The sequence below is a fragment of the Natrix helvetica genome (assembly GCF_964273705.1).
Source record: "Natrix helvetica genome assembly, chromosome: 6".
Lineage (NCBI taxonomy): Eukaryota > Metazoa > Chordata > Lepidosauria > Squamata > Natricidae > Natrix > Natrix helvetica.
The window spans coordinates 717,686-745,000 of NC_138553.1; the positions used below are offsets into that span (position 1 = coordinate 717,686).

Genomic DNA, 27,315 nt, shown 5'->3' on the forward strand with positions numbered 1-27,315 from the left:
AGAGCTTCTCTCAAAATGCACTTCTGATTGCCACGCGGAGCTGTGAGAATGCGGATAATCAAGGCTGCTTTGAAGTAATTAGTCAATGACTGACACCCACAATTTCCCATGACGCCTTCAACGATTATATGTTCCCGATTTTGAGAGAAAGGGAGAGGCAGCAGCCAAAGGCAGAAAGTGGTGAGGGCGTTTGCAGCCTTCCCAGCTCCTTACAGCCTTCGCCCTTCTTCCCACTCCCAAGTCTGCCCACGCTTCAGACGTCCACGCTCACCACGACAGGTGGCCATGGTCTCCTCTGTGGGACCTCCTCAGGCCCAGGGGCCTCCTCCAACCTTCTGCCCAGTTCAGCCCTACCAATCTACACACAACCCTTGCCAAGGTTGTCGGTCCTTTTGTCAACTCAGCCCCAGTTCCCTTGGGCACCCCCTCTTCCAAAGGGTTGCTCTGTCTCTCGTCCTCCCCGCTGGCTGGTGCTGGCTATCGGGCAGAAGGAATGGCCCGTCAGGTGCAAAAGACCAGGCCCACACGGGTGGAGGAGCCCACGAAGAGGAGGAAGCCCGAAAGTCATGCTAGGAAGGAGCCCTTCACAGAAAGAGGAGCGGACGCTCGGACCTGTCTTCCAGCAGAGCTGCTAAGTCAATCATCAGGAACTGAGCTGAAACATGCATGGGGTAAACACATGCCTACCATCTGACAAAAATTAACCAACAAAAAATAAAAATAAGAAATAAATAATAAATTAAAATAAATCAATCAATAAAAACAAAACAAAGGCGGTTAGACTCAATCAATCACTGAGTTTTTTCTGGGGTTGGCTTTGTAGGTTTCCACTTGTTTAAGCTCCAATTAAGCTGATCCATTGCCGAAGGGCCTCTGCGCAAGAAGCCTCTAAGGGAGCCTCTGCTGGGAGCCAGGCCAGGGCCAAAGGCATGGGACTTAGTTCACTTGTGACCACGCGGGGATTCTGGGCTGATCTCTCCTTTGACTCCGGCCCCAGCCTCTGCCACTCTTTCTCCTGCAGGAGGAATAGATGCAACTAAGCCAACATCCAGGTGACAGAAACCGGAGTCTGGATGAGAACTGGAACCCCAGGAAGCACCTCAGGGAGTCCACCCAGTTCCCACAGAAGGGAAGGGAGGGGAGGGGGCAGCGCAGTCAGGCGTACGAGACGTTATTACTATAATAATAAGTCAGCAATATGTAAACCTCTCAGAGAGGACTGTAAAGCGCCGGGAAGCAGCACACGAGCCCAAAGGCTGCCTGCTGGGGCTCAGCGCATCAGCTTCGGCCTAGAGTCATGCTGGCCACATGAGCACGGAAAACGTCTTCGAACAACACTAAGACACAGAAATGAAGATCCACCCCCTAGAGTAAGACACCACGGGGAAAGTGTGTTTTCTCTTGTTTCCAACAAAACACACACACACACACACACGCAGGCCCATCTGCCCACGGAGAGCAAGGGCCGCGGCCACCTCAACGGCCCATAAAGCTCAGAGGAAGAATCTTTCCTCCTCCTCAGCTCAGCATCTCCCAACAAAACCCTCCAGCTCCCCAAGATTTCCAGCGGGGCTCAAGGCGGCCGTTGCGAGGGGCTCTCGGCATACAAAGCAGCTTTGCAGTCCATGCAAAAACCGCCTGAAGTCCACCTTCACCACAGAGGGCCACACTTTGCTTCTAGCCCCCCCTTCTTTTGTGGCCCCCTCGTGGTCAAAGACAGAACCCCACATTTGGTGGCTCCCCTCAAGCATGGGACAATCTCTAGAGAGCAGCCGCCTTCAGAAGAGGCTTCCACCTCCTGGGAGACGCCTGAGAAAGCCACAGCCAAAAGGCGGCTCCTCCTAAGCAGCGCATGGAGGGGGATGAAGCTTCTCTTTTCCTCTCCCCTGTAGAACAGACGCAAGGCACACAGTTGGGAGCCTGCACGGCATCTGCTTCATCTCTCTAGCTTGCAACCCTGCAAGGTTGGCCAGTTTGGGCACCGCTATCTCTTAGCTTTTCCCAGGGAGCAGAGACGTTCCTTGATTCCTTGGTGGATCCTCTGGACCCCAAAAGACTCCTCGCTTTGTGGCTCCTTTCAGTGGACCAGAAACATCCCAGGGGCACCAAACTACCCTCTAGGTGTGTCGTTAGGGAGGCGGGGGAGGAGATTGGAGAGGAAAAATGTGGAGAAGGAGGAGGAGCAACAACATTTCCTTGGCTAAAGGCATCGGATCAACGACTGAAGACCCATAGAGAAGCTGGTACCATCATGAGGTCCAGTAGCCTGCAGACCGTCTGAGGAAAGCGGCCCTTCCAGGCACGGCAAGGGCCATCAAGCAACCGAGCCCTCAGCCCCTCCCTCCTCGGGGCCTTTGGCACTAGGGGAAACCAACGGTCTGCAAGGGGCACCCCAGTTCTGGCCACCTCTCTTCCGTCTCCCTCCCCCGCAAAGGCTCTTACCTGGTCGGGAATCGAACTGCCGCATCTGCACTTCCTCCACGCATTCTGCCGGGAACCAGCCAGTGCGTCCTTTCACGGTTCCTTCCCAGAAGCCCCCTTCTCCGATGCTGAGCACTGTGGGGGGAATGGGTGGGGGGAGGGGGAAGAGCCAGATCTACTGAGGCTAAGCATGAACACAGAGGGCCAAAAGGGGCTGCCCCTCCCTCTCTGACCCAATCCCACCCGGGAGCCCCACGGCCCTCCCGCTGCCTACAAGGTTCCCCTTTCCCCACTTGTGGGCCTGCTGAGAGAATCACTATTCAAACCTCTATGGATTTTCATTTGTATGAAAATCTGCATCCATCTTTGTTCGCATTCCTGCAAGCTAACCCCCCCCCCCCACTTGCAAGTACTTTTATGTTGCCTGGTTACAAGGTGCTCCCTCTAACCCAGGGGGGGGGGGGCAAACTTGGAAACTTTAAGACCTGTGGGCTTCAACTCCCAGAATGGCTGGGGAATTCGGGGAGTTGAAGTCCACAAGCCTTAAAGTTCCCAAGTTTGGACCCCCCTGCTCCAACCAATCCTATTTTGCCCCCAAGAGGCACTTTGTGATTCAACTGCACCCCAACGTTGCAACAAGTGCTCAAAGGCGGGAGGAACTGGTCTCCTGCTTGCGCATCAACCCGGGGCGTGAGTCACTGTTTGAGCATTGAGCTCTGAACGGAGCAAGCTGCCCCCTCGCAGCTCCAGCCTCTCTGCATGGGGTGAATCTCTCTTCTGCTTTCAAGTCCCAGAAGGGCCCCGGCTGGTCCAGTGCGCTCCCCCCCCTCAACACTTGAGAATCGAGGCACCATCCGGGTTCTGGGCAGGGCCAGGGGTGGACAGCGTGCAGAGAATTCTGGGGTTCGCATGGCTGTCTGGGGAATTTTGGGAGTTGAAGTCCACAAGTCTTAAAATCGCCGTGGTTGGACAGCCCTGAATCTTGGCAGCTGCAACCCTGGAAGACTCTCCCACAAAGCCTCCCCAGGGGGTGTTGGAGACATAAATAGATAATAGAAACTTAAGATTATGGACACATCAAGGACATTCACCCCTTAACCCCAGCTCCGGATATCCCTCTGCATTGGAATGCCAATAGACATTCTCTCCATTCCCAAACACCGCTGGGGACAGGGTCTTTCATCAAACGGGGCTGCCGTTGTGAGGGGCTCCCAGAATCCCCCAGCTGGCATGCAAATGACAGCAGCAGCAGCAGCAGCAAAACCTCCGGCGTAAATGCATCCTGGGCTGCATTAACAGAGGGATAGAATCAAGATCACGTGAAGTTTTATCACTGTTTTATAATGCCTTAGTTATACCACCCTTGGAATTCTGCATCCAGTGTTGGTTGCCACGATACAAAAAAGATGTTGAAACTCTAGAAAGAGCAACAAAGATGATTAAGGAGCTGCAGGCCAAAACATACAAAGAACGGCTGCAGGAATTGTGGGTGTCTGGTTTAATGAGAAGGACGAGGGCTGGCATGGCAACATCTTCCAATATTTGGGGGGCTGACACAGAGAAGAGGGGGCCCTCCTGAAGGCAGGACAAGGAGCAACGGATGGGAACGGATCAAGGAGAGAAGGAATTTCCTGTGAGAACCATTAACCAGTGGGCCCCCCATCACTGGAGGTTTTCAAGTAGAGATTGGACAACCACCTGTCTGAAATGGGATAGTTTCTCCTGTTTGAGCAGAGGGTTGGGCTAGAAGACCTCCAAGGTCCCTTCCAGCTCTGTTGTTCTGTTTCTGTAAGGATGGCCTTTGTTCTTTGAGTCCCAATGCCCAGCCCTTGGGGCTAACCATCAACGGCTTCTAACGTGAGAATTTTCACCCAGAGGTTAGACGGATGCTGTCATAACCACCAAAAGAGCTTCTCTCAACATGCTGGAAATAAAAGGGAAATGAAAGGAACAGGAGAGCAGCTGCTGCATGAAAAGAGCAAAATGCTGTCCCAGATCAAAAGAGTCATTCAATTATTCTGCTTCGGTCTTCTTCAACCAAAAAGATGCCTTCCACTTGAAAATTGCAAAGAGGACGGAAATAATAATAAAAAAAGGATTGGGATGCTTCGTCCTTTGGAAGGAGCGGATGTCCCCAAAGCAAGAAAGACCCAGGAGACCCCTGGGGACTTTCTGGGGCAGATCGTAAGGGGATGGTTTTGCAAGCCCTTTGGAAATAAGGCAGCCATCACCAGAAATCAGCAATGATTTGTCACTAGGGGATTGGATGGGTTCCTTGTGGGTATTTAGAAAGCCATAATATAACGGGACTCTGGCAAAACGTTTGATATCTCCATTAGCAAGCTGGTTAAAGGTAGGCTAGGTGGCATGTCAACTCTCTGATAGTGGGTTACAAAAATGGTACTCGCAATGTAATCATTAGCAGCTCTTGATCACGTTAAGGAGAGACACCCCAAAATTTGTTCTGGTACCTCAATATTATGAGGGCACCACACGAGGGAATAGAAGGAACAATTATCAACCGTAACTGGGAGGGGGATCTGGTGCAAGCACTTAAATAGGAGCCAGCCATGTGAAGCAGCTGCCAAACGGGCCAAGGTATCCTAGGATTTGGGCCAATCACCAGGAGGCTGGGACTTCTAGTCCCACTTTAGGCATGAAGGATGTCTGGGTGACTTTGGGCCAATCACCAGGAGGCTGGGAGTTGTAATCCATCTTTAAGCACAAACGCCAACTGGGTGGCTTTGGGCCAGTGCCACTCCCTCAGCCTAATCCACCTCACAGGGCTGTTGTTGCAGGGAAAACAGGGGGAGGAAGGAGCATTAGGCATATACTGCATCCAGTTTTGGTCACCACACTATAAAAAAGATGCGGAGACTCTAAAAAAAGTGCAGAGAAGAGCAACAAAGACAATTAGGGGATTGGAGGCTAAAACCTACGAAGAACGGTTGCAGGAACTGGGCCTGGCTAGTCTAGGGAAGAGAAGGACCAGGGGAGGCAGGAGAGCAGACTTCCAGTATTTGAGGAGCTGCCCCAGAGAGGAGGGGGGTCAAGCCATTTTCCAAGGCACCTGAAGGCCAAACAAGGAATAATGGATGGAAACCGACCAAGGAGAGATTCAATCTGGAAATAAGGAGAACAATCAACCCATGGAATGGAAGTTGCCTTCGGAAGTTGTGGGAGCTTCTTCACTGGAGGCTTTCAAGAAGAGATTGGACTGCCATCTATCAGAAATGGTGTAGGGTGCTTTGGACAGAGGGGGTGGGGGGTGGACTATATGACCTACAAGGTCTCTTCCAAGTCATCTGTTAATCTGTACGTTCACCACAGTGAATTACATATGAGAAGTATAACGGTGGGATAAAAATCATATAAATAAAGACATGAATGAATGAATCAATGCCAGAAAAGCTTCCCCAGAGTAAACCAAGAGTAGAGGGTTAGCTCTCCTGTAGTGGACATATCCTGGGGCAGGCTGGACATCCTCATCTTGGATGCTTTTAAGTTGATCTCTGTGCTGATCAAGGACTCTTCCCGACCACCATGGGCTGCCCAGATTCCTCAACTCTGTGCATGGGGGGGGGGGGGGGGCAGAGAGAGGTGGTGCTGGTGTGACCATGCCCCCCCCACGTGATTGTGTGTCAGTGCAGAGAACAGCCGGAGAAAAAGATGTTCCCTGCTGCTCAGAAGACTTGGTATCCCCCTTCCTCCTTCTCCATCTGATATACTCCTGATGAAGCCCCCCGTGCCACCTCCTCGACTCAAGCCAGGCTCCTGGCAAGACCTTGCAAGCCAAGAGGCCTTTGGGGGGGGGGGGGAAAGCTCAGATAAACACCTGCAATTATCGCCTTGACCACAGACTCTGTGTGTGTGTGTGTGTGTGTGTGTGTCCAGCCACTGTGCAAGCGACATTCAGCTCTCCATCCCGGGTGGGTGCCAATGGCTGCAGCCAAGGCAGGGCCCGTCCTTCGCATGCCCAGGGAGGCTCTCTGAAGCAGCCGCTGGCACCTGAAGGGAGGGGGCCAAGCGTCCCAGGGCCAACCCAGCCCCCTCCCCTCCTGCCATGGCCAGCAACTCTTCCCCAAGGAGCAGGGGTGGGTGGGGGCGTGTGGGGGAGAAACCGAGGCTGGCCCAGCCATCCAGATCTTTCCCAGGCAGCTGGACATCGACTGTCCCATCCAGCAGACCTGGGGGTGGCCACCTCCCGCCTCCTTAAGCAGAGCATCAGAGTGGGAGGGGACCTCGGAGGTCTTCCAGTCCAGCCCCCTGCTCAAGCAGGAGACCCCGGACCATTCCAGACAAGTCTCTCCTGAGAAACCTCCAATGATGGAGCAACCTCTGGAGGCCAGTGGCTCCACTAGCCAATTGTTCCCCCTCTTGGGAAATTCCCGCTTCTCTCCTTGCTTCGTTTCCATCCGTGGCTTCTCCTTCTAAATGGAGGGAGGGGCTTCTGGATTCCTGCAAGACCCCAGCAGTGGCTCTGCCCCTCCCCCACAGACCCTCCGTGCAAAGGGACTGTTTCCCAGCGGGGCTCTGCACAAAGACGGCTCCATCAAAGGAAGCCAATTACGCAGGAAAGGGGCAGCTGAGAAGACGGCCAAAGGGCATCGGAAGGGCTGGTGCCAACCCCCTCCAGGGCCTCTGTGCCAGAGCTGAAAGATGGGCAACCAGGAAGACTTCACTGCAGGTGAGAAGAGAGGTAGGATGGCTGTAAAAGGAACCTGGTGGGATGACAAAGTCGGGAGGGACCCTGCTGGAGCAGGAGACCCTCTGCCACCCTGGGCAAATGGCTGTCCAGTCTCCTCTTAAGGACCTCCAGTGTTGGAGCCCCCACAACCTCTGGAGGCAAGGAGTTCCACGGGTGAATTGTCCTCCCTGTCAGGAGGTTTCTCCTTAGTTCCAGGTTGCGTCTCTCCTTGCTGAGTTTCCATCCTTTACCTCTTGTCCTGCCCTCAAGCGCTTGGTCTCGTGATTACCTGGCCATCCCTGCAGGGGTTGGAATAGAAGACCTCTAAGGTCCCCTCCCACTCAGAAACAATGGTTGGAAACTGATCAAAGAGAGAAGCAACCCGCAAGGAAGGAGAAACTTCCAGACAGTGAGAACAATGGGCCAGTGGAACTGCTTGCCTCCAGAAATCCTGGGCCCTCCATCACAGGAGCTTTTTAAGAAGAGACCGGACAGTCCCTTGTCTGAAATGGAAGAGAGTCTGCTGCTCAAGCAGGGGGCTGGACTAGAAGACCTCCAAGGTCCCTTCCGGCTCATTCTATTCTATGCCCCTTCCAACTCTGTTCTCTTTGTACCGGGGGGGGGGGGGGGGAAGCTTCGGTTGCCCCCTTGATCAAAACACTGAGATTTATTTATTTAAGTGATTTGCCACCCACCTCATTTCGAAGCGATGCTGATGATGGTGAAATAAAAGGGATTTTAGGGCAGATCAACGGGCACTTCAATCGGGGAGTCTGGGGAGGTAGGCACGCATGGCATGGTAGCCAAACCAATTTCCCATCTATTCTAAATCCAGATTTTTCAAACTGTCTTCCCTCCAATCACGGGGGACTCCGACAGCTAAATAAATATAAATAAACGAGTTCTCTTGAACGTGGCCCATTTTCATCACCTGGAGCCCCTGCCTCCCATCGAGGCTTCTGGGAAACTCTTATTATTTACCTACCTAAGTTCCCTGACCTGAAAAAATCATTTTCAGGCATTGACTGAGAAGGACGGCTGCAAAAATCGAATGAATAAAGAAATGGAGAAATAAATAGACCCCCTGCTCTAAATCAGGGCACCCTGATCAGTTCAAGGTACCGAGGTCAGTTCTAAATTTGCCCGTAATGGGGTGACCCCAATTTGGAGTCTTTAGCAAAGTATCACTTTATTGCTTGCATTTTAGTATGTAGGCAGTCCCCAACTTATGACTGTAACTGAGCCCAGAATTATGGAACTAAGACCCACTGGCTGTAAGCGGGCCGTCAGGGGTCTGATCTGATTTTGTGATGGTCATTAAGCGAATCACCATGGTCCTTAAGCGAACCTGAAGTTGTTAAGCAAATCCATTGTCTGCTGTTTTTCGGCAAAAAGGTGTCAACCATGGGCCCTTGACCCTGGCCCAAATCTGACCACACGACCACAGGAGAGGCGGCCACCAGATCTTTGAATCTGGGTCATAAGTACAAGTCAGCTCTCTAAGTGACCAGCTGTAAATTGACCCCATGGGCATGCAAATGGGAAATGTCACAGATGTCCAAACTAGACACATTTGATGACAGAAAACGAAACAAATAGGGAATGGGTGAAAAAGAGACCAACAGGAGATCCAAAGGGCCGTATGACTTCACAGTGACCTGGAGGTTTTTTCAAAGCCTTCAAATTCCCACCAGGTGAGAAAGGAGAAGAGGCCACCCTGGCTCTATCTCGTCGCAGGAGGGACGCTAAGCAAGTTTAAGAGGCTGAACGTTTTCTTCTGAACAGGGAAGGGGAAACCCGGGGTGAGGAAAAAGGCTGCAACGTAACAATCTGTGGATCAGGCAAAAGGAAAGGAAAAGCGTGAAGAGGAAGAACCCAAACGGACCCTTGAAATAGGTTGAAAAAAGAAAAGGAAAAGCAGATTGGAGACAAAAAAGAGGACATTCAAGACCAATCGAGAGACTACGGAGGCACGTAAGGAATCTGCTGCAAAGGATACCAGGTAAGGCCTTGAGTTACAACCATTCAAAATTAAAATGGCACTGAAAATAGCGACCCTGACCATGATTCACACTTACGACCCTCGTAACATCCCCACGGACACCTGAACAAAATTTGGACAGTGGGCAACTGGCTCATATTTATGACGGCTGTGGGGTCATGTGATTCCCCTTAAGGAGGTCGTCACAAGGGATCACACAGCCCCAGGGTACGGCATCCGTCGCAAACGCAAGTCAGCTGCCCAGAGCTCTTCACGGGGACCCTGCAACGGTCGTAACGGCTGAAAAACGACCATTAGTCGCTTTTTCTGGTGCTGCCGTAACACTGAACGGTCCCTAAGTGAACGGTCGTAAACAGGGGGCCGCCTGTGTCCCCCCCCCTTGCTGCAGAAACGTGGGGAGGAGCCCCCTGAAGGCACCAGCCTGGCTGAGGCTGCACCGTCTCGCTCGCTCCCTCTCTCCACCTTTCCGGAGTGAACCGCCGGTGCTCGGCCGGAACCTCCCAATCCAGACTCGGCCCATCGGCAGGCAGGTTCCTGCTGGAGCTGAGCGCCCAGGCACGGAAGCTTCCTCCCTCCCGCCTAAGGCTTTGCCTTCGCTCAACCCGCCACCTCCTGGGAGACCGGGCTGAACGGAGCCAGCCAAGGAGCCACGGAGAGGCTTCGCTCTCCCTCCGGGTAGGCGGATGGCGGCTGCTTCCTCCTCCTCTTCCTCCTCCTCCTCCTCCTCCTCCTCCTCCTCCTCCTCCTCCTCCCTGCAGCTGGAGGGGGCTTGCGGGAGAGCCCCTCCCCCCCGTGTGCCCAGCAGCTCAGGGCCTCCTTCCTTCCTTCCTCCTGAGGGAAACACTAATAATAATAATAATAATAATAATAATAAATTTAAATTTATTAGCCGCTCCCTTTCCAGACAGGACTCGGGGCGGCATACAATGGAGTATATAAAACATAAAACATGTATACAAACACATAAACATACATATATACAGGACATACATGCACGGAGGAGGTAACAAATTACATCACATTGGACAATTAAAAGTCACCATTAAAATACCCCAATTGTAAAAACGCAATTTAAAATTTAAAAAATTTAAAAGAACTGTCAGGAGGAGTAAGAAAAATTTACGGTTGAGCCAGGCCAGATAATTGAAAGAGGTGGGTCTTCAACTGTACACGGAAGGAGCGGAGATCGGAAGTAGTCCTGATGTCACGGGGGAGGTCATTCCATAGGGCTGGGCCCATCACAGAGAAGGCTCTAGTCCTCCTCACCCTCTTTCCTTCTCCAGGGCTCCAACCTTCAAGGAAAAGGGAGTCCTCGGCTTATGGCCAAAATGGAGGCCACAATTTCTGCTACTAAGTGAGACCGTTGCTAGTTAAATGCCCCACGCTACAACCTTTCTTGCTGCCATTGTTAAGTGATTCATTAGTCAGATGGTCGTTAAGTGAGTCTGGCTTCTCAGAAGGTGGGAAAAAGCGATTGCGTGACCCCAGAGGAAATGGCGACCGTCATAAATAGGAGGCAACTGCCAAGCCTCCAAATTCTGATCCTTTTGGTAAGTGTGAAAAAAAGAGTCACTTTTTTCAGTGTTGTTGTCACTAAATGAAGTGTTGTAAGTCAAGGACTGTAGCCTTGCACCAATGTCAATGTCCTGGGAGACTGAGAGTCCAGAGTAAGAAAAAGGCAGAAGAAAACAGGCTGCCATCTGGGTGGGTTTCATGCCCCTCCTGCCCCTCCTCTGAATAAGAGAGTTGAAGGGACCTCGGAGGTCTTCTAGTCCAGCCCCCTGCTCAGGCAGGAGACCTCCGACCATTCTGGACAAGCGGCTGTCTGGTCTTCTTCAAAGCCTCCAGCAATGGAGCAGCCAGAGTTTCTTCTGCGCCTTCTCCTCCTCCTCCTCCTCCTCCTCCTCCTCCTCCTCCTCCTCCTCCTCCTCCTCCTCCTCCTCCTCCTCCTCCTCCTCCATGCTGGCTGGGGCACGGATTACTTGGTTTGGATGCAGGACAGTGGATCCCTTTGCCCTCCAAAAAGCCCTTGGCTGACAGATCTACTCTTAGCAAAGCCAGATCTCAAAAGGAATCTGGTGAGCAGGGCCCAGGCACCAGACCAGGCAGACTCAAGCAGAGCTCCGCCCAGACGGCCTCAGCAGCTTCCTGGATTGCCCACCCAAGGTTCATACTGTGAGAAAAGGGGGAACCCCCCCCACCCGCCCTTGTTCCCCCATTTCTTAAATTTCTTTGACGAAGGGGCCACTCCACCTTAATAGTAAAAAAGTGGGGGAGGGGGGGAGGGGACCAAAGAGGCATGGAAAGGTAAGTAAAATGATAGATCAATAAAGTAAACAATGACCAAGGAAGACAAGAAGAATAAATACGTCAATCTGGTAATTAACAAGGACGGATGCCAGCAATCCAGCAGTCATCTCCAGTACGATGGATGGATGGATGGATGGATGGATGGATGGATGAGACAGTAAACAGACAGACAGACAGACAGACGTAGATAGGATCAGTGATAGATGGATGTCGGGGGGGAGAGAGACAGACAGACAGACAGATGGGCAGCCTTAAGGGTTCTCCAGATCTCCAAACTTGGCAACTTTTAAGATTTGTAGACTTCAACTTCACCAATGCAGGCTGGGGAATTCTGGGAGTTGAAGTCCACTAGCCTCAAAGCTGCCAAGTTCGGAGACCAGGTCCAATGGTTCCATGCTTCCTCAAGGAGGGTTTTCAGATGCAGAGGAGCAGCCCCCACCTGACTTGTCCCCTGGAATTTGTGAGCTGAAAATAAGGGGGGGGGAAAGGAGGGGGAAGGCCACCTATCCACATTCCCTTCTCCTCCTCCTCCTCTTCCGGCTTTGCATCTGTTCCCCTGCCCACAGCCAGGACACAGGGCAGCCCCCAGACCAACTACCCGGACGGGACTTCATTACGACAGTCAGGAGGCACCCAGGCAGTTGGGAAGGTGGGAAAGGAAAGACAAATAAAAATCCCAGAAGAGGAAAAAACCATTTCTGCATCTCAGACAATCAGGCTGCCTGGTTTCATCCATCCAGTCAATGTCACCCTAGAAAGCCACATCAGCCAATTTTGATAGATGCTGGCAGCTAAGCAGGATCAAACTTAATTGACAGTTGGAGGGGAAACCAGGAGGAAAGCTCAGCGCCAGAGAGACCAGGCTGGAGGGGAAAAGAGAACATCAATAAAGGAGAATAGCTGTGGCTCAGGGCTGAAATGAGGGGGGGTCCTTGCTGCTCTCTGAGCTCGGCTGATTTCTTGCAGCCGTTTCATGACCCAGCTAGGCAACGTCATCGGTGCTACTTGAGAACATCTAGGGAAGAGCAATGGCCAATCCCCAAGAGCTGATGCGGCCCTGTCGTTCTCAAGGGTGGCCCTGGACCCGAAAGGAGGCTTCACCTACCCCTCCCTAGCCGGCTCCTTGGTTAGAGGACACATCATGGGCTGTTGGGGGTTGTGCTAGGATAGGCCACAGACCCACATCTGGCAGGGAGAACAGCAGCACGGGCCTTCTTTCTCTCCCCCCCCCTCCTCAGTTTCCTCTGCTTGCACTGGCTCTGCCCTGCCACAAGGCTGGAGCAAGCAGGAATAAAGGAATAAGAGAGGTGGGAGGGACCTTGAAGGCCTTCTAGTCGAACCCCCTCTTCAAGCAGGAGACCCCTACCATTCTGGATCAATGGTCCTCCAATCCCTTCTTGAAAGCCCCCAGACCTCCTGGGGGCAACCTGTCCTCCAAAGCAGCCGAAGGAAGGGCAGGAAGCGACGGACGGAAGCTCACCAGAATTCAATTTCCTGACAGTGAGGAAAATCAACCCCTGGAACAGAAGTTGCCTCCAAGCGCTGCAAGTGCCCCATCGTGGGAGGCTTTTCAGAAGAGACCGGAGAACCATTTCTCTGCAATGGTATAGGCTTCCTGCCTGAGCAGGGGGTTGGACTAGAAGACCTCAAGGGTCCCTCACAGCTCTGTTATTCCCCCGCCACCTCTCTCCCCCCCCCGCCTCTTCAGAGGCAGCACGGAAAGCTTCCCGTACCTGGCAGTCTCTCCTGGGCTGCTCAGAGGGGGCAGCACTTATGCAGACGAAGGGCAATCAACGCCAAAGGTATTTTTAGCCCCCCCCCCAACTGCCTGGCGTCCAACGGATTAAGTAGATGAATTCCTTCACCTGGGAGGTTACTTGAGGGCCCCAGCATCCAGGTCATGGAAAAGCTAAAGCTTTGGGGGGCCCGCTGAGCCTCCAAAGTGTTGTGACTGAAAAGCCCCCCCCCCCTGCCTCCCCCTCCCCACCTGGAGTATTAAAGCCACCCGACGCCTGGCGAGTGAGCATCTTCCCACTTGGCATCTCGGGGGCTCTGACTGGCAGGGGGCAACTCAGGAACGGGACAGAGGATGGGGGTTTCTCAAGGCCCCCCCGGATCCTGCCCCTTTCCACCAGCCGGAGGAGGGCTCCCTGCTAGAGATCCTGGAAGTGCTGCCCAGATCCAGCGGGCTTTCCCCGGGGATCCTTCTCCCCAAGGCCTCTCTAGGGCTGCAAGAGGCAATTAGTATCCTATCCTCCCCTACCAGCAAGGGGTCTCTGCAGGAGGCCCACGTGGGAATGCCCGGAGGCCCACTCCCTGATCCCCGAGACAAGCCGAGGCAGCCCACCACTCTGGGAGGAAAAGGACAAAGTCCAAAGAGGAGGGTGGAAATGAAAATAGAGACCACCTGAGGTCATCTAGACCAAAGGGAATGCAGGAAATGCCTCTGGCAAGGGGGAGTTGGGGGGGAATTAATGACAAGGGTGAGACTGAGACAGCCTCCTGCTTCCTTGACTGGCGCTGGAGGGGCCCAGTTGGTGGGAGCAGAGCCAGGAGCCAGAGGGCATCATTTTCTGCCCCACCCCCTGGGCCTTTTCTGAGCCTGGAGAGGCTTCCAGAGAGCAACTGAATATCGGGTTTTTTTAAAAAAAGGGAAAGAAAGAAAAAAGGAGGATTGGAAAATACGCAGAGCTTGCAAAATCTGGGAGACCGCTTTGATCTGCATTAATTTGCCTCCAAACTGTACAAAAACTGGCCCTGTATTTGGGGGAAAAGAAAGACAATCAGGAAAGATTCCTGTTGCTCAAACACCAGCAGTGAATGACTAAGGGAACAATCAGAGGACTCGTGAGAGGGAATTTAGGGGAAAACCTCTTCCTCCCAAGGCAGAACCTATTCCCCTGCAAACGTTCTTGGCCTGAAGATGATTTACTGATATACAGGTAATCCATAATCCTGCTCTAAATTCCTGGGGGTCCTGGGTCACCCCCAATTAGCTGCATTCCCCCCCCCCCCATTTGCCGGGGGGGGTCTTTAGAAGGCTGGAAAGGACGGAGGCCCTCGGGGAGCGGAGCCCAAATGTCCTCTGCTGTGGATTCTCCCCATGGGTGCTGGCAGCAGGTGGGGGTGGGGTAAGCAGCTTCCAGGCCCACCTGCCTGCCTGGGGTCCCACCTGCCGGCCCTGCTAGGAGACACGGGAAGGAGATGCTCTCCAGGGAGGGAGGGAAAGCTTCGAGTGGGATTGGCTAGAACAGGGGGCTCCAATGGCTGGGGATTCTGGGAGTTGAAGTCGCCAAGGTTGGAGACCCCTGCCCTAGAAGAAGAGCCCCCTGCAACTTCGGTTCTTGGTCCCCCTCTTCCTTCTTGTACAGGCAGGCCTCGACTCACAACAGTTCATTTAGTGACCGTTCAAAGTTACAACGGCACTCAAAAAAGGAACTTATGACCTTTGTTCACCCTTACGACCACTGCAGCATCCTTGCTGCAGTCAGGGGGCCAAGACGTCCCCAGGCATCTGGAGGCCAGGCAGCGCTCCGTGAGAGGGGCCGGCGGGCGGGTGGGTGGGTGGCAACCGAGGGGCTTCCTGTTCAGCCAGAGAGAAGCAGCCAGGATTCCGAGCAAGCTGGACAGTAGTCCTCGACTTACAACCTTTACATGCAGAGACCGGTCAAGGTTACAACGGCATTGGGGAAAAAGGAAGTTATGGCCGTTTTTCACACTTATGACTGTTGCAGCATCCCCATGGCCACGGGGTCAAAAATCGGATGCTTGGCCGCTGGTTCGTATTTATGACGACTGCTGCGTCCTGGGATCCCCTGATCCCCTTTTGCGACCTTCTGGCCAGCATAGTCGATGGGGGAACCCAGATTCACTTAACACCCGTGCTATTATCTTAACAACGGCAGCGATTCGCTTAATGACTGTGGCAAGAGAGGCTACAGGCAAATGTCCTGCTTAGCAACAGAAATTTGGGTGGATCTGTGGCCATTAAGCTGAGCACTCCCTGTACTTCAGTGCACTGGTGGTGGTGGGGCATTTCTTGAGTATGGGTGGAAACTGAACAAGGAGATTCAACCTGGAAATAAGGAGGAATTTTCTGACAGGGAGAAGAATCAACCCATGGAACAGAAGTTGCCTTCGGAGCTTCTTCACTGGAGGCTTTCAAGAAGAGACTGGACGGCCCTCTGTCAGGCATGGTGTAGGGTCTCCTGCTTGGGTGGGGGGTTGGACTAGATGACCTGCAAGGTCCCTTCCAACTCTGTTATTCTGTTAAACCTTACTTGGATGCCCTGGCCTTAGAGGAGGCTTCAGCCCCCTCGACCCAAGCAGCAACCGAGCGTATCTGTGCCTCCTCCTTATTCTCTAGGCCTCCAGAGAGGGTCCCTGGGGTCTTGAAGGGGGGGGGAGAGGGAGGTCTTCTCCTCCCCCTGCCCCAGGTCGGCCACCATGTGCAAGGAGGGCCAGAGAGGAGCACGGAGGGGTCAAGAGGAAGCAGGTGTGGGATGAGGAAGAAGCCAGGAGAAGCGAGGAAGAGGAGGAGGAGGAAGAAAGGCCATAGTTACCCAGCTGATGAGGTGACCCATGGAGAACTGAGCATGGAGGGCCATGCAAGAGATGAGCAAGAGGCAGCACTGAACAGCCAGCTGGCAAGAAGCAAAGGACCAAGACAGAGACAGTCACCAAAGGCGGCAGGCCCCGCAGAATGAAGCCCCCTCCCCACCTCTGCCCCCAACCACACCCAAGCCCACCCACCCCCCAAAAAAGTTGGACAAGGTGGGACCGAGAACGTTCTCCCGCGCCCCACATTCCCTCCCTCTTTGCTTAAGGACAGAAACTTTGGGCTCCATTGTGCTTGTAAGTCGAGGGCATCCTGCACCGCCACCCGTGGGGAAAGCCCCATCCTGGGTGAAGAGGGAAGCCTGGAGCGTTCCAAGGGGCATCTCTAGGAACGGCTCTTTTGGGGGCAAAGGAGGCTCACCTGGGCCAAGGAAGGGAAAGCACGGAAGGGCCCAAAGAGGGCCGGGGGTAGCTGGGCAACCTTGGTTAGCGGGTTGTGAGGCAATCAGGTGGCCGAAAGGGACTACAAAGCCCCTTCCTTTGCTGCCTCAGAGCCCCTTGGCCCGTTTCCTCCTGCTTCTCCGTTGGAGGAGCAGCAGCCGGAGGGGCCTCTCTGCCTCTTTCTTGGGGGAGGGCTTCATTCTCTCCTGCACCCCCTCCTCACAAGTGACTCAGCCTCAGAGGCTGCTTTGAAAGACGCCTCCTCCTCCTCCTCCTCCTCCGTCACCATGGCAGTGAGGCTCACGTCCTTCGTGCCACAGCTGGGACGGCTGTTGCACCCCTTCTTCACCCTCTCCCAGCCTCGCCTGACCCTTCCCCATCTTTCCTTCCTAGCCGGCTGGCAACGAGCTCTCCTCCACTCTGGGCATTTCGAAGGGATCCACTCCAACTTCCTGGCTCCCAATCAGATTTGTGCATCAAACAGCCTCTCCCGAGGAGGAGGAGGAGGAGATCAGTCGGGCAGCTTAGATCACAGGCAGTTCTGTAAGCAGACGTACGATGCCTTGAAGCCAGAATCCCTCAAGGGAGGGGGCTTTGCAAGCGGCAGAAGAGCTACAAGCCCATCGCCAGGCCCGAGGGGAAGGGTCTTGCTGCTCGGGGGCCTGCCCTGAACCCAGCCAACTGGGGCTGCTACAGAAGCCGCCCTTCCAGCAAGCCGGCTGCCTGAACCAGCCAATTTTGCTTCCCCAAAGGCCTCGCTTGGAGAGCCCCCAGACCCAGTGGGGATAGCAGGGCCTGCTTGCTCCTTCAATAGGGGGGCCGGGAGGGAGCTGCCTGCAACCGGCTGAGACCCCCTGCCCACCTGTCCTTTGGAGAGACTCCCAGGATGGATGCCGAGGGCTCCCCCCCTGGCCTGGGCTGAGTCTTTCCGAGGAGAAGATCCAGTGGCCCCCCAAACCCCTGCATTTTCCCCAGGGCGGAGTGGAGCTTCCTCCCTTGAGCTCCACTTGAGGGAGCAGAGTTTCCAAAGAGCCCTCCCCATTGAAGGCCATCCTCGTAGTTTCTGGAGTGTGATGACTAATCCTTGCTTGTGGCACGTCCCTCCCTCCCTGCGAAGGAAGAGTAGGAGTAATACTACTCTCGGTCGCTTACGCATCGTGGTGGGCTTACGGGGGGCAAAGCAGCCCAGCCAAGCAATTCCTCAAACCTGCCCCCAACTGTCAGCTCCAAAAAGAGTCTGATCAGCCCCCTTGATGGAAGAAATGGGGTGGGGGAACAGGGGGAGTACTGCCCCAAGATTTCAGCCCCGGTTGCCTTTGAAGGAGGGGGCCAGCCCAGCCCTGGAAGTGCAAAGGCCCAGAAGAGTCCAGCCAGCTGACTAGCGTTCCCAAGGAGTGAGGCTACCTCTCCGTCTCTGGCTGAGTTTATGTCCACCCAGGGGAGGCTTCTCCCCCAGGTCTCCCCCCCCCCCGGGCCCAAGCCTCTTCCTGCACCCCCAGATCCCTCCAGCCCCAACTCTGGCTCTAGCAAGAATCCTCTGAGACTTTGGCGCCGTCTCTTCTTTACAGGGTGGTCCTCGACTTATGACAGCTCATTTAGGGATGGTTCACAGTTACAACGGCAGCGAAAAAAGTGAGCAACCTTTGCAGCATCCCCGTGGTCAGGGGATCAGAATTTGGATGCTTGGCAACTGGTTCACACTTACGACCGTTGTGGTGTCCATTTGCCCCCTTCGGACAAGTAAAGTCAATGGGGAACCTGGGTGACTCATTTAATGACTGTGGTCGTAAAATGGGGCCCGACTCACTCACCAAATGCCTCACTTAACAAGAGACACATTGGGCTCAACTGTGGTCATAAGCCAAGGACCAGCTCTACTCGGCCCCTCTCTGGAGCCCCCCAGCTGCCCCCCATCTCTTCCTGCAAAGGCTCCAGCTTCGCCTTTGCCTCTCTTTCACTGGCTGTGCAATGGGATTCCGGTGGCCCCCCAGCCCCCCCTCAAGCCAGGACTCCCCCTCTGCCCCCCCTCGCCCAGCTCCCTCCCCTCCCTGGCTCTGCTTTCCTCCTGGGTCACAGCATCTTTGCCAGCCCCCCCCGCCCCCCCTGCCTTTGACTGGCGGCTGAATGCTCCCGCCCGCTCCCTTGCCCACCAACTCCCCCCCCCGTGCCCATTGAGAACATCCCCCCCCCTTCAGAGCTGAGTGGCTGTTTAAACCGGTTCCCCCCTTTTCCCCCTCTTTTTTCCTGCTTGGTGCCTCAATCTTCAGTCTCTCGCCCGTCTGCCTGGGTGCCACGTGTGCCAGCCCACAGAGGTATAAATAGAGAAAATCTGCCTGCCTGATGGGTCACACACCACCCTCCGCCAGGTCTGGGTTACAGGCAGTCCTTGACTTACGACCATTCGTTTAGTGACCATTCAAAGTTACATCACCTGACTTATGACCGTTTTTCACACAGTGAACAGTTTCCATATGGTCACATGATCAAAATTTGGGCCCTTGGCAAGCGGCTCCTGTTTATGACGGTCGTTTGTCCCAGGGTCACAACTAGCAAAACTCATGGGGAATCCAGGTTCCCTTTAACGACCAGGCTACTGACTTCATAGCTGCAGTGATCCACTTAACAACAAACCTCATGAAATGGGACAAAGCTCACTTAACAACTTTCTCACTTAGCAGCAGAAATCACGGTCGTAATTTGAGGTCTCCCTGTACACAGATCCCAGTAGACAACTTCTTTTTTTCTAAAGTTTTTTATTTTTCAACTTCCTGAAGTTCAACCACCCAAAACCTCGATCTCTGCTGGGGCCATCCGGCTCTTCCCCAGCCCCCCCCTTCACTCCAAGCCAGGACTGTGGGCCCCCCAAGACGACTCCCCTGAAGCCAGAGAGGATTTCTCCTGGCTGCTGACTGTGGCAAGCGACTCGACTCCTGGAACGTTAGAGCTCCAAGTCTCCCCCAAGCTCCCCATTGTCAGAATGAAAAGAACCGGGGGTGGGGGGGTGGGGTGGGGGTGGGGGGGGTGGGGGGTGGGGTGCCTCGGTTCAACTTGTCCAATGGAAGGCTTTGCTTGTATCTTCAAGAATTTCTGTTGCAGGGGGCAAGGCAGAGACCCTGCCGTCCCATCATCCCCTCCCTCCCTCGCCCTTTCCTGCAGCCGTCCCTCTGCTGCGATCTGCTTCTTTGCAAATATAAATTCGGGGGGGGGGGGGGCTCAGCAGCTGCTGTTCTCATCACGGCTTGGCCACATCCTAAGTCCACAACGGAGTCCCGGCGTGTGTCTGTGCAACCCAGCGCAACAGCCTGGTCAGGGAAAGGAGGTCTCTGTGGCACCTGAAGGCCAAATCGTTGTGGGAAGCACATCAAACAGCACCGGGGTGGGGTGGGGGGGACTTTACTTTTGCTCCCGCGGTGGTCTGACTCCCTGGCACTCAGGCTGCACAAGACACAATTCTGATAGGAGTAGAAAGAGAGGGTGAAGCCTCTTCCACTGAGAGTCCTTCCTTGCTGCTCTGCTTTGTACAAACTTTGTCCTCCCTCCATTCCCCCCCCCTCGATCTTTCTCCAAGTCTAGAACTTTCTCCGAGAGCCTTCAGCACCCGCAGGCAACCGTCTCTCGAGCCCAAATCAACCCAGCACACCAAGAAGGAAGAAGAGCATCTAGACGGACTCTATACACAGAAGGCAAACAAGAATCGGCCCAATCGCAAAGACAACGGCCGCGTTCCATGGACGTCACCAAAAGGTGCCCTTGCGCCACAGACGGCTGGCCAGAAATCCTCTCGGCCCCTTTGGCCTTGGAGACCCACAAGCGGTGCAGGACTCAGCCTCCAGTCGGTCGGGGCAGCTGCTCTGGGTGCCCCCAAGGGCTGGTGGTGCTTGCTTGGATGCCGGCCCAGCCAGGAATGCATCAGGCAGGCTCCCCTCCTCTCTGTGCCCCAATGTCTCTCGCCGAGGCCCCTGCGTACCCCACGCCAGGACCCCCTTCTGGTTTTACAGGGGCTTCTGGGTAGGACACCCGATGAATGGATGCTGCAGGAGCATCTTTGCAACATGACCGCATGCTGCCTGCAAACACAGCCAGCGCTGCAGTGATGAGTAGGTGCACACGGATGCGCGGGTTCCAGAAGGCGCTGTGAGCATCCCAGAGGCACAGCATGACCTGCTCCGCCCTCCGTTACTGTCTGCCTGTGGAGAAGGCCGGCCCAAGCCAACCAGGCTGTCCAGGTTGAAACACCGCTACAGCCCCGGGTGAGCCTCTTCTGCCAAGTAAGGGAGCCCAACACCAAAGCGGCCCTGAGGAGCGGGCACAGACCCAAGAGGGAGAGGGAGGGAGGGAGGGAGGGGAAGCAGAGTTGCACAGCTACTGAAAATCCAAGCCCAGGGATAAAAGAAGCACCTTGGGGGGTCAGAAAAGGCAGAACGGAGCTAGGAGGGTGTCTCTTCCTCTCTGGCTGAGTTCCTGTCCACCCAAGAGAGGCTTCTTCCCCAGATCTCCCCCCCCTTGAGCCCAAGCACTCTCCTGCACCACCCCAGGGTGCCTTCAGTGACACCCCCACCCCCCATACGCAGACACCGAATTGCCTTGGTTCCCCTGCCTCTTGGGCGGAGATGGGAAAGAGGCACAAAGGAGAGGCAGAGGAGACCCTCGTGCACCGCATCCCATCCGCAATCCACAGCTGACACAAACCTCACCACTGGTGTCTCACTGGTCCCAGCCATTGATATCCTGATGTGTCACGCTCAACCCAACCAATCCAGGAAGATAAGGGCTCTTCACACAAGCCTCCTCGCCCAGCGACAGCCTTAGCCAATGTTGGGGGTTGATTTCCCAGGGCCAGCCGCACCCAGAAGCTAACCAGGTTCAAAGCTAAGCAAGGATAAGCAGCAGGAGCCCCTTCTTCAGCCCTGGGGGAAAAGCCCGAGGGGGGGATTCACCCGCAGACTGGCCTGGGACTGGAAGGGCAGGAGGGAAGCCGGGACCCCCCCCCCCACTCCCACAGAAGAAGAGACTCCGATACTGACAACTGACTCTCCCCCCCAACTCCTGCCGGGCCCCGCAGCGCCCTTGCAACGGCTCATCCCGGGAAGGAGACCCTGACCCAAGGCCACCGGCTGCCCCTCCCCTCCCTCCCCCCGGGGCCCTGGAGGCTCACCCTTGACGGCTTCTCCGCGGTTGAGCTGGATCTCGCCCTCGCCCTGCGGCGCGTAGCTCTTGACCACGATGAAGCGGCGGCCGGGCACGGCGCTGTACAGCTTCTTCTTGGGGCCCCGCAGCGGAGCCGGCGCGGCGTGCGGGGTGTGCTCCACGCCCGGCCCGGCGCCCGGCGCCCCCCCAGGCCCGCTGCCGCTCCCGCCGGGGCTGTAAACGAAGACATAGGTCACGCTGCTGATCCCGGGCCCCGGCGGCGGGGGGGCCATGGCCGAGGCGGCGAGGGGCCTCGCTCGGCCCGAGAGCGGAAGAGGGGAGGCGAGGAGCCGGGCGCGGCCTCTCCTTCGGCCCTCAGCCGGGGCACTCAGGCCATCGCGGCCGGCCGGGGAGGTCGCCGCCGCCGGGAGCCGCACCCGCAGCCCGCCGATGGGGGCCCTGCCGGGGCGCCGCCGGAGCGGTCAGGCTGCCGGGCGCCGTTGCTGCCGCCACCCGCACCGGTCCGCGCCCCCTTCGACGGCCGCAGCGCCATGGCTCCTCCGCCGCCGCCGCTCCGGACTCCCGCCCGGCTCAGGGGCCGCTGGCCGGACGCTGCCGCCCGGACCGGCCCCGCCGCTGCCGCCGCCGCCGCCGCTGCTGGCCACCCATGAAGGCGGCGGGAGGCACTCGCTCGCTCGCTCGGCTGCCGGCAGCCACCGGCCGGGCCGCCCGCCTGCCTCCCCCGCTCCGGCTGCCTCCCCCGGCCGCTGCCGCTCGCCAGCCGCTCCTCCCCTCGGCTGGGCGGGGACCCACCGGCCCGGCCCCCCGCCGACGGCCACCTCGGGCTGCCTGGCGGTCAGATGGAGAGGAGGGAGGGGCAGAGAAGCGGCAGGCCTTCGCCAGGCTCCGGGGCAAGCAAGACCCCCGCAGGGCGTCCCGCTCGCTCCGAGCCCCCCTGGATAGGCAGGGGGAGCGTCTCCCCCGGCCACTCCTGAGCCCCCCTCCTCGGAAAAGCCCCACACTTGGCTTTCCTGGGGGGAGGGGGGGCAAACTCCTGTTTTAAAATCTGCCCTTGAGAGGGGTGGGGGTGGGGGGTGCCCGATGACCGAAGAAATGAAGGCTGCGGTGGCTTTTGGGGATAAGCTGGGACCCCCTCCCCCCTCCCCTGGCAGTACAGAAGGTCCAACCTCCCCCCAGCCCCCTCCCAGCCTTTTCCAGTCCTGCTCAGGATCTCCCTTCGCCCCCCCCAGCCCCCCATCCTCAAAGGACTTCTTTCCTTTCCACCCACAGAGCCCCCCCCTCCTCCCCAGCACAAGGACCCCACTGGAGAGCCTGGTTTGCTGCCCAGCAACAGCCCCACCCCCTCTTAGGCCCTTGCAAGCACAGGCACCCTCTCCCCATAAGCACAAACCAGTATGCCCATTAAGCCAGATTGGTTCATCTTCCCCAGCCCCAAGAGGCAGCGAGTTCAAATCAATCATGGTTTCCAAGCAGTAGAGAGCCACATTCACAGCACTGCCTGGGCTTCCAGAAACCCTCCGCCCCCCCACCCCCACCCCCACCCCCACCCCCGGCCTGCCCTGCCACACCCACCCACCCACTGTTCCAAAATGACCAGCTCCGTCCATTGTAGGTCCAGGCAGAACATGGCAGCCAAAGGGGGTGGGGGGGGGCAGGTCTAAAGGGAGCCCCAAAGCCTGAATTTGTCTCTTCAGAAGAGAGGAAGCTTCTTGGATGAGAAGCAAGACATTTTCAAAGAAAAACAAAACAAAACTAGAAAGTCCAGTTGCTTCTGAGGGACCTTTTGGGGAAATTATTCTTGGCTGAGCCAACGGAGCAAGGATGCCCAAATCCCCCTCCCCCTAAAAGAGCCTTGGGTAATTTCACAGCACCCCCCAGAAGGCCAAATGCTTTAAGGTACAAGGCACCCCTCCCTGGGGCCCCGCCCTCCAGAAAAAGGCATTGGGGGAGAGAAACCCAGACGCAAGCAAGTGTGAAGCTAATCTGGAGAGGAAGGGCCGTTTTCCTGCAACTGCGGACCCTCCTTGACTTTTATAAATAAATATAAATATAATATTACCGCCCAGTATTTAAAATCGAAATAGCCCTAGAAAAGTGACTAATGATCAGTCCTCACACTTACGACCATCGCAGCAAGATCAGCTGCTTGGCAACCAGGGTGCATTGGAGCCTCGGTGGCTCAGTGGCTGCAGTGCAGTACTGCAGGCTCCTGCTCCTGCTCCTGCTGCTGCTGCTGCTGCCTGCAATTCGGCAGATCGAATCCCACCAGGCTCCAGGCTGACTCAGCCTCCCGTCCTTCCGAGGTGGGTCAAATGAGGGCCCAGATGTTTGGGGGCAGGAGGCTGACTCTGGGAAGTGGAAGGGCTGTCGCTGTTTGCAATGGCTGCGGTGCCCCTTGGTCCTGGGTTCAGCCTTTGCAACCTTCCCAGCTGGCAATCAGAGAAGTCAGATTTGCTTAAGGACTGCAGGCTTCACTTCACAACTGCAGTGACTGATTTAACAACCTCCCCCCAAAAGGTGGTAAAATCAGGAGTGACTCACTTAACAAACGCCTTAGTTAGCAATGGAACCTGGGGTCACAACTGCGGTCATAAGTGCAGGACTGTTCTGGCACCCCACAAAGTCACCGCAGAGCTGCAGCCTGACTCAAAGGCCCATAATCCACGTCCTGCCAAGTGCAGAGTTTTGGAGAAAACACACACAGTTTCCACATCATTCCCCCCAAGTGAAAGGATAAGGATTGGGGAGGGGTCCATTGCAAAGCCGAAGGCCCTACAGAGACCCTGAGAACCTTTCCTTAGTGGAGCAACAACTGAGGGACACGCACCCTTTCACGGTCTACACAACGCAACTGCTTTCCCAGAGATCACAGCTCCCAATACTATGCTAACTGAGGGGCATAGGAGTTGTAGCAAAACAGCCAGAAAAAATAAGTCATTTGTTACTGATTATAAGGTCACCTTATACTCTGGATGGTATACAGGTTAAAAAGTCAATTCAACAAGAGCCCATTAAATAATAGTTATTATTCTCTTTTAAGATGATTATAACTGGAAGACTGGTCCTTGAGAAGACTCAATTATTCAATCAATCAATTAATCAATTCAACTCAGAACAAAGTTGGAAGGGACCACGAAGGTCTTCTAGTCCAACCCTCTGCTCAAGCAGGAGACGTAGTAGACCATTCCAGACAAATGGCTCTCCAGCCTCTTCTTAAAACCCTCCAGTGAGGGAGAAGCCACAACTCCTGGAGGCAACGTCTGTTCCACAGGTCAATTGTTCTCATTGTTGGGAAGCTTCCCCTTAACGTTCCCTTGATTTTCTTGAGAGTCCCTTGAGAGTCCCTAGGACTGACACCATCAGTCAATCCTAAAGGAAACCAAGCCTGTTCTTTGGAAGGACAGACCTGGAAGCTCAAATACGTTGGCCACCGAATGAGAAGGCTGAAGGCTCCTGGGGGCTCTCTGAGCTCGGTGCTTTCCTTGGGGACATTTCAAGACCCAAACCAGGTCACCTCCCCAGTGTTATTCACTAGCATTGACGAGGTTTCTAAGTTGGGTCATGAAATGCCTGCAAGAGACCCACCAAGCTCAGAGGGCACCAAGGACCCCACAGTCATTCTCCTCCTCCCCCCTCCTCCCCCTCCTCCCCCTCCTCTCTGCAACCCCCCCTCCTTCTAGCACTGATGAGGTTACCACGTTGGGTCATGAGACGTCTGCAAAAGAATCACCAAGCTCAGAGAGCCCCAAGGACTCCACAGTCCTCCTCCTCCTCCTCCTCCTCCTCCTCCTCCTCCTCCTCCTCCCCAACACCACTAACGCCCCCCCCTGCTTTCCTAGCACTGATAAAAGTTACCTAGTTGGGTCATGAAGCGTCTGCAAGAGAAGCACCAAGCTCAGAGAGCCCCAAGGAACCCTCCTAGCAGTCCTGAGCTGCAAATATCCCTCTTTATGGAAGGCCCTGACCTTGGGGGAGGAAGGAGGAGGGCAGGGCAGAGGGGATGCTTAGATTGTGCCATTGACCCAATGGACATGAAATGTGGACAGTGGCGGACAGGGAGGTGCCTGGTATGTTGTGGACCTCCTCTACCTATCAGCTCAACAGTTTCTCGTGAGCAATTCCTCCTCCACAGGGCCTTGAGTAGGGCTGCTGGCCAGCCATTCCCCCCCAGCCCCCAATAACAGTGGGGAAACAGCTTAAGGTTTGCCATCAATGTTCTTCGCGGCACAATTCCTTCTTTCCGCGAGGCCCTTTTCCGTTACCGTGTCCCTCCTCCTGAATCTGGTCTCCTCCACATGTCCAACCGCTTCCTTGGAGCTGTACAAGCAGCTCCTTCTTGGCAGGACTTGGAAGGAGAAAGGAAGGGCAGCAGGGACCCCAAGGTCCTCGCAGGAAACGAAGGGTGGAAAAGGCTGCGGGGATGAACAAGGCAGATTTAGGTGGATTAGGTGGTCAGAATTGTTGTCATTGTTATGGCCCACTTCTCGGTCCCTCCAAAAGAAACCCTCAATCCTGGGGGGCCCCGGACTCTTCAGCGGCTGTGGGTGATTGACCACTGGAGGTTTCTAAGGAGAGACTGGGCAGCCTTTGGTCTGAAGTGGTGTAGGGTTTCCTGCCTGAGCAGGGGTTGGACTAGAAGACCTCCCAGGTCCCTTCCAACTCTTTCACTCTATTCTACGCCCGTTTTCATTTTAAAATCAGTTCCATCTTTATTTGAAAAATAACTTTGTGCGTTGTTTATCTTTTGCTGTTTGCTTGCTTTTGGCATTGAGATCAGAAGAAGAAAAGAAAAGGGATGGAAGAGTCAGGCGCACCTTCTCCGCATGGAGGGATTTATCTGAAAGGCCAGGGGAGAGAACAGAAGACAAGATAAATGGGCCTCTTTGCTCTTCCGGCACTTCAGAAACAAACGCGAAGGGGGAAAAAGACGCATTGAATTTTCAACAGCTTATTTCTGTTTCCAGCTGATAAGACGACTTCATAAAGAGCTGCTAATTGGGCAAATATTTAGATCCAAAAGCCTCCGGGTGAAGGGGGGCCGAAAGAGGCGCCCCAAAGGCAGGTTTCCCGGTCGGGTTCCCTGCCTGTGCGCGAACCTCCGTGTGAAGCCCATTGCAGGCCCAGGTCCCCAACTTACAACCATTCATTTAGGGGCTGTTTGAAGTTACAAGGGCACTGAAAAAAGTGACCTTTAAAACGGTGGTGTAAGTAACTTCTTGGGAGGGAGCCTATTGAAACTTTGAATGGTTATTCAGTGACTGACTGGCCATTAAAGGAGGACTAGTGGCACTCAGTATTTCACCTGCTAGATTTCCTTCGCCTGCTGCTTCACCTTGGCACAAAATGTTCCTTAATTCAACTTTAACCTCTTTTTCAGCCACGGTCTGGAAACTAACAGACCAACAACAAATACCCTTCCCCCGTTTCTTTCTCTGTCCTGCCGGAGAGGACCACGGGCACTGGCAGCTCAGGGATTGCCTGCCTTCCCTTCGGCAGCACAAATGAGGTTTGTGAGGGAGCCACCACAAAGCCCTTCGCTACGGAAGTTGCCAGGCTGAAAGAGGAAACCCACAGCCACAATTGCAGAACTGCCGTGCCGTGTAAATACGGGACCCTGGCAGAATATACTTCATTTCACCAGCCTGAGATCTGGGAGAGAAGATACTGAAAGGCGGGGGAGCTTCTGCCCTCTGGGATCCACCATCCAGGGAGAATATCGGAGTAGAAACTGGGAGCTTGTGAGTTCTAG

General features: G+C 55.2%; 2 protein-coding genes across 7 annotated transcripts in view; one reads left to right on the forward strand and one right to left on the reverse strand.

Moving 5' to 3' along the window:
* LOC309394511 (nucleoside diphosphate kinase 6-like) overlaps positions 1–27,315 on the forward strand; it is a 435,625-nt gene that overhangs the window by 158,716 nt on the left and 249,594 nt on the right. The window lies entirely within an intron of this gene.
* SHANK3 (SH3 and multiple ankyrin repeat domains 3) overlaps positions 1–27,315 on the reverse strand; it is a 241,380-nt gene that overhangs the window by 90,412 nt on the left and 123,653 nt on the right. For all 6 annotated transcript variants that reach the window (XM_081957745.1, XM_081957744.1, XM_081957742.1 and 3 more), the window contains exons 12-13: positions 21,574–21,779; positions 2,443–2,556 (exon numbers count right to left, since the gene is read on the reverse strand). In XM_081957745.1, coding sequence (XP_081813871.1) covers positions 2,443–2,556; positions 21,574–21,779 — 320 coding nt within the window. The remainder of the gene's footprint in view (positions 1–2,442; positions 2,557–21,573; positions 21,780–27,315) is intronic.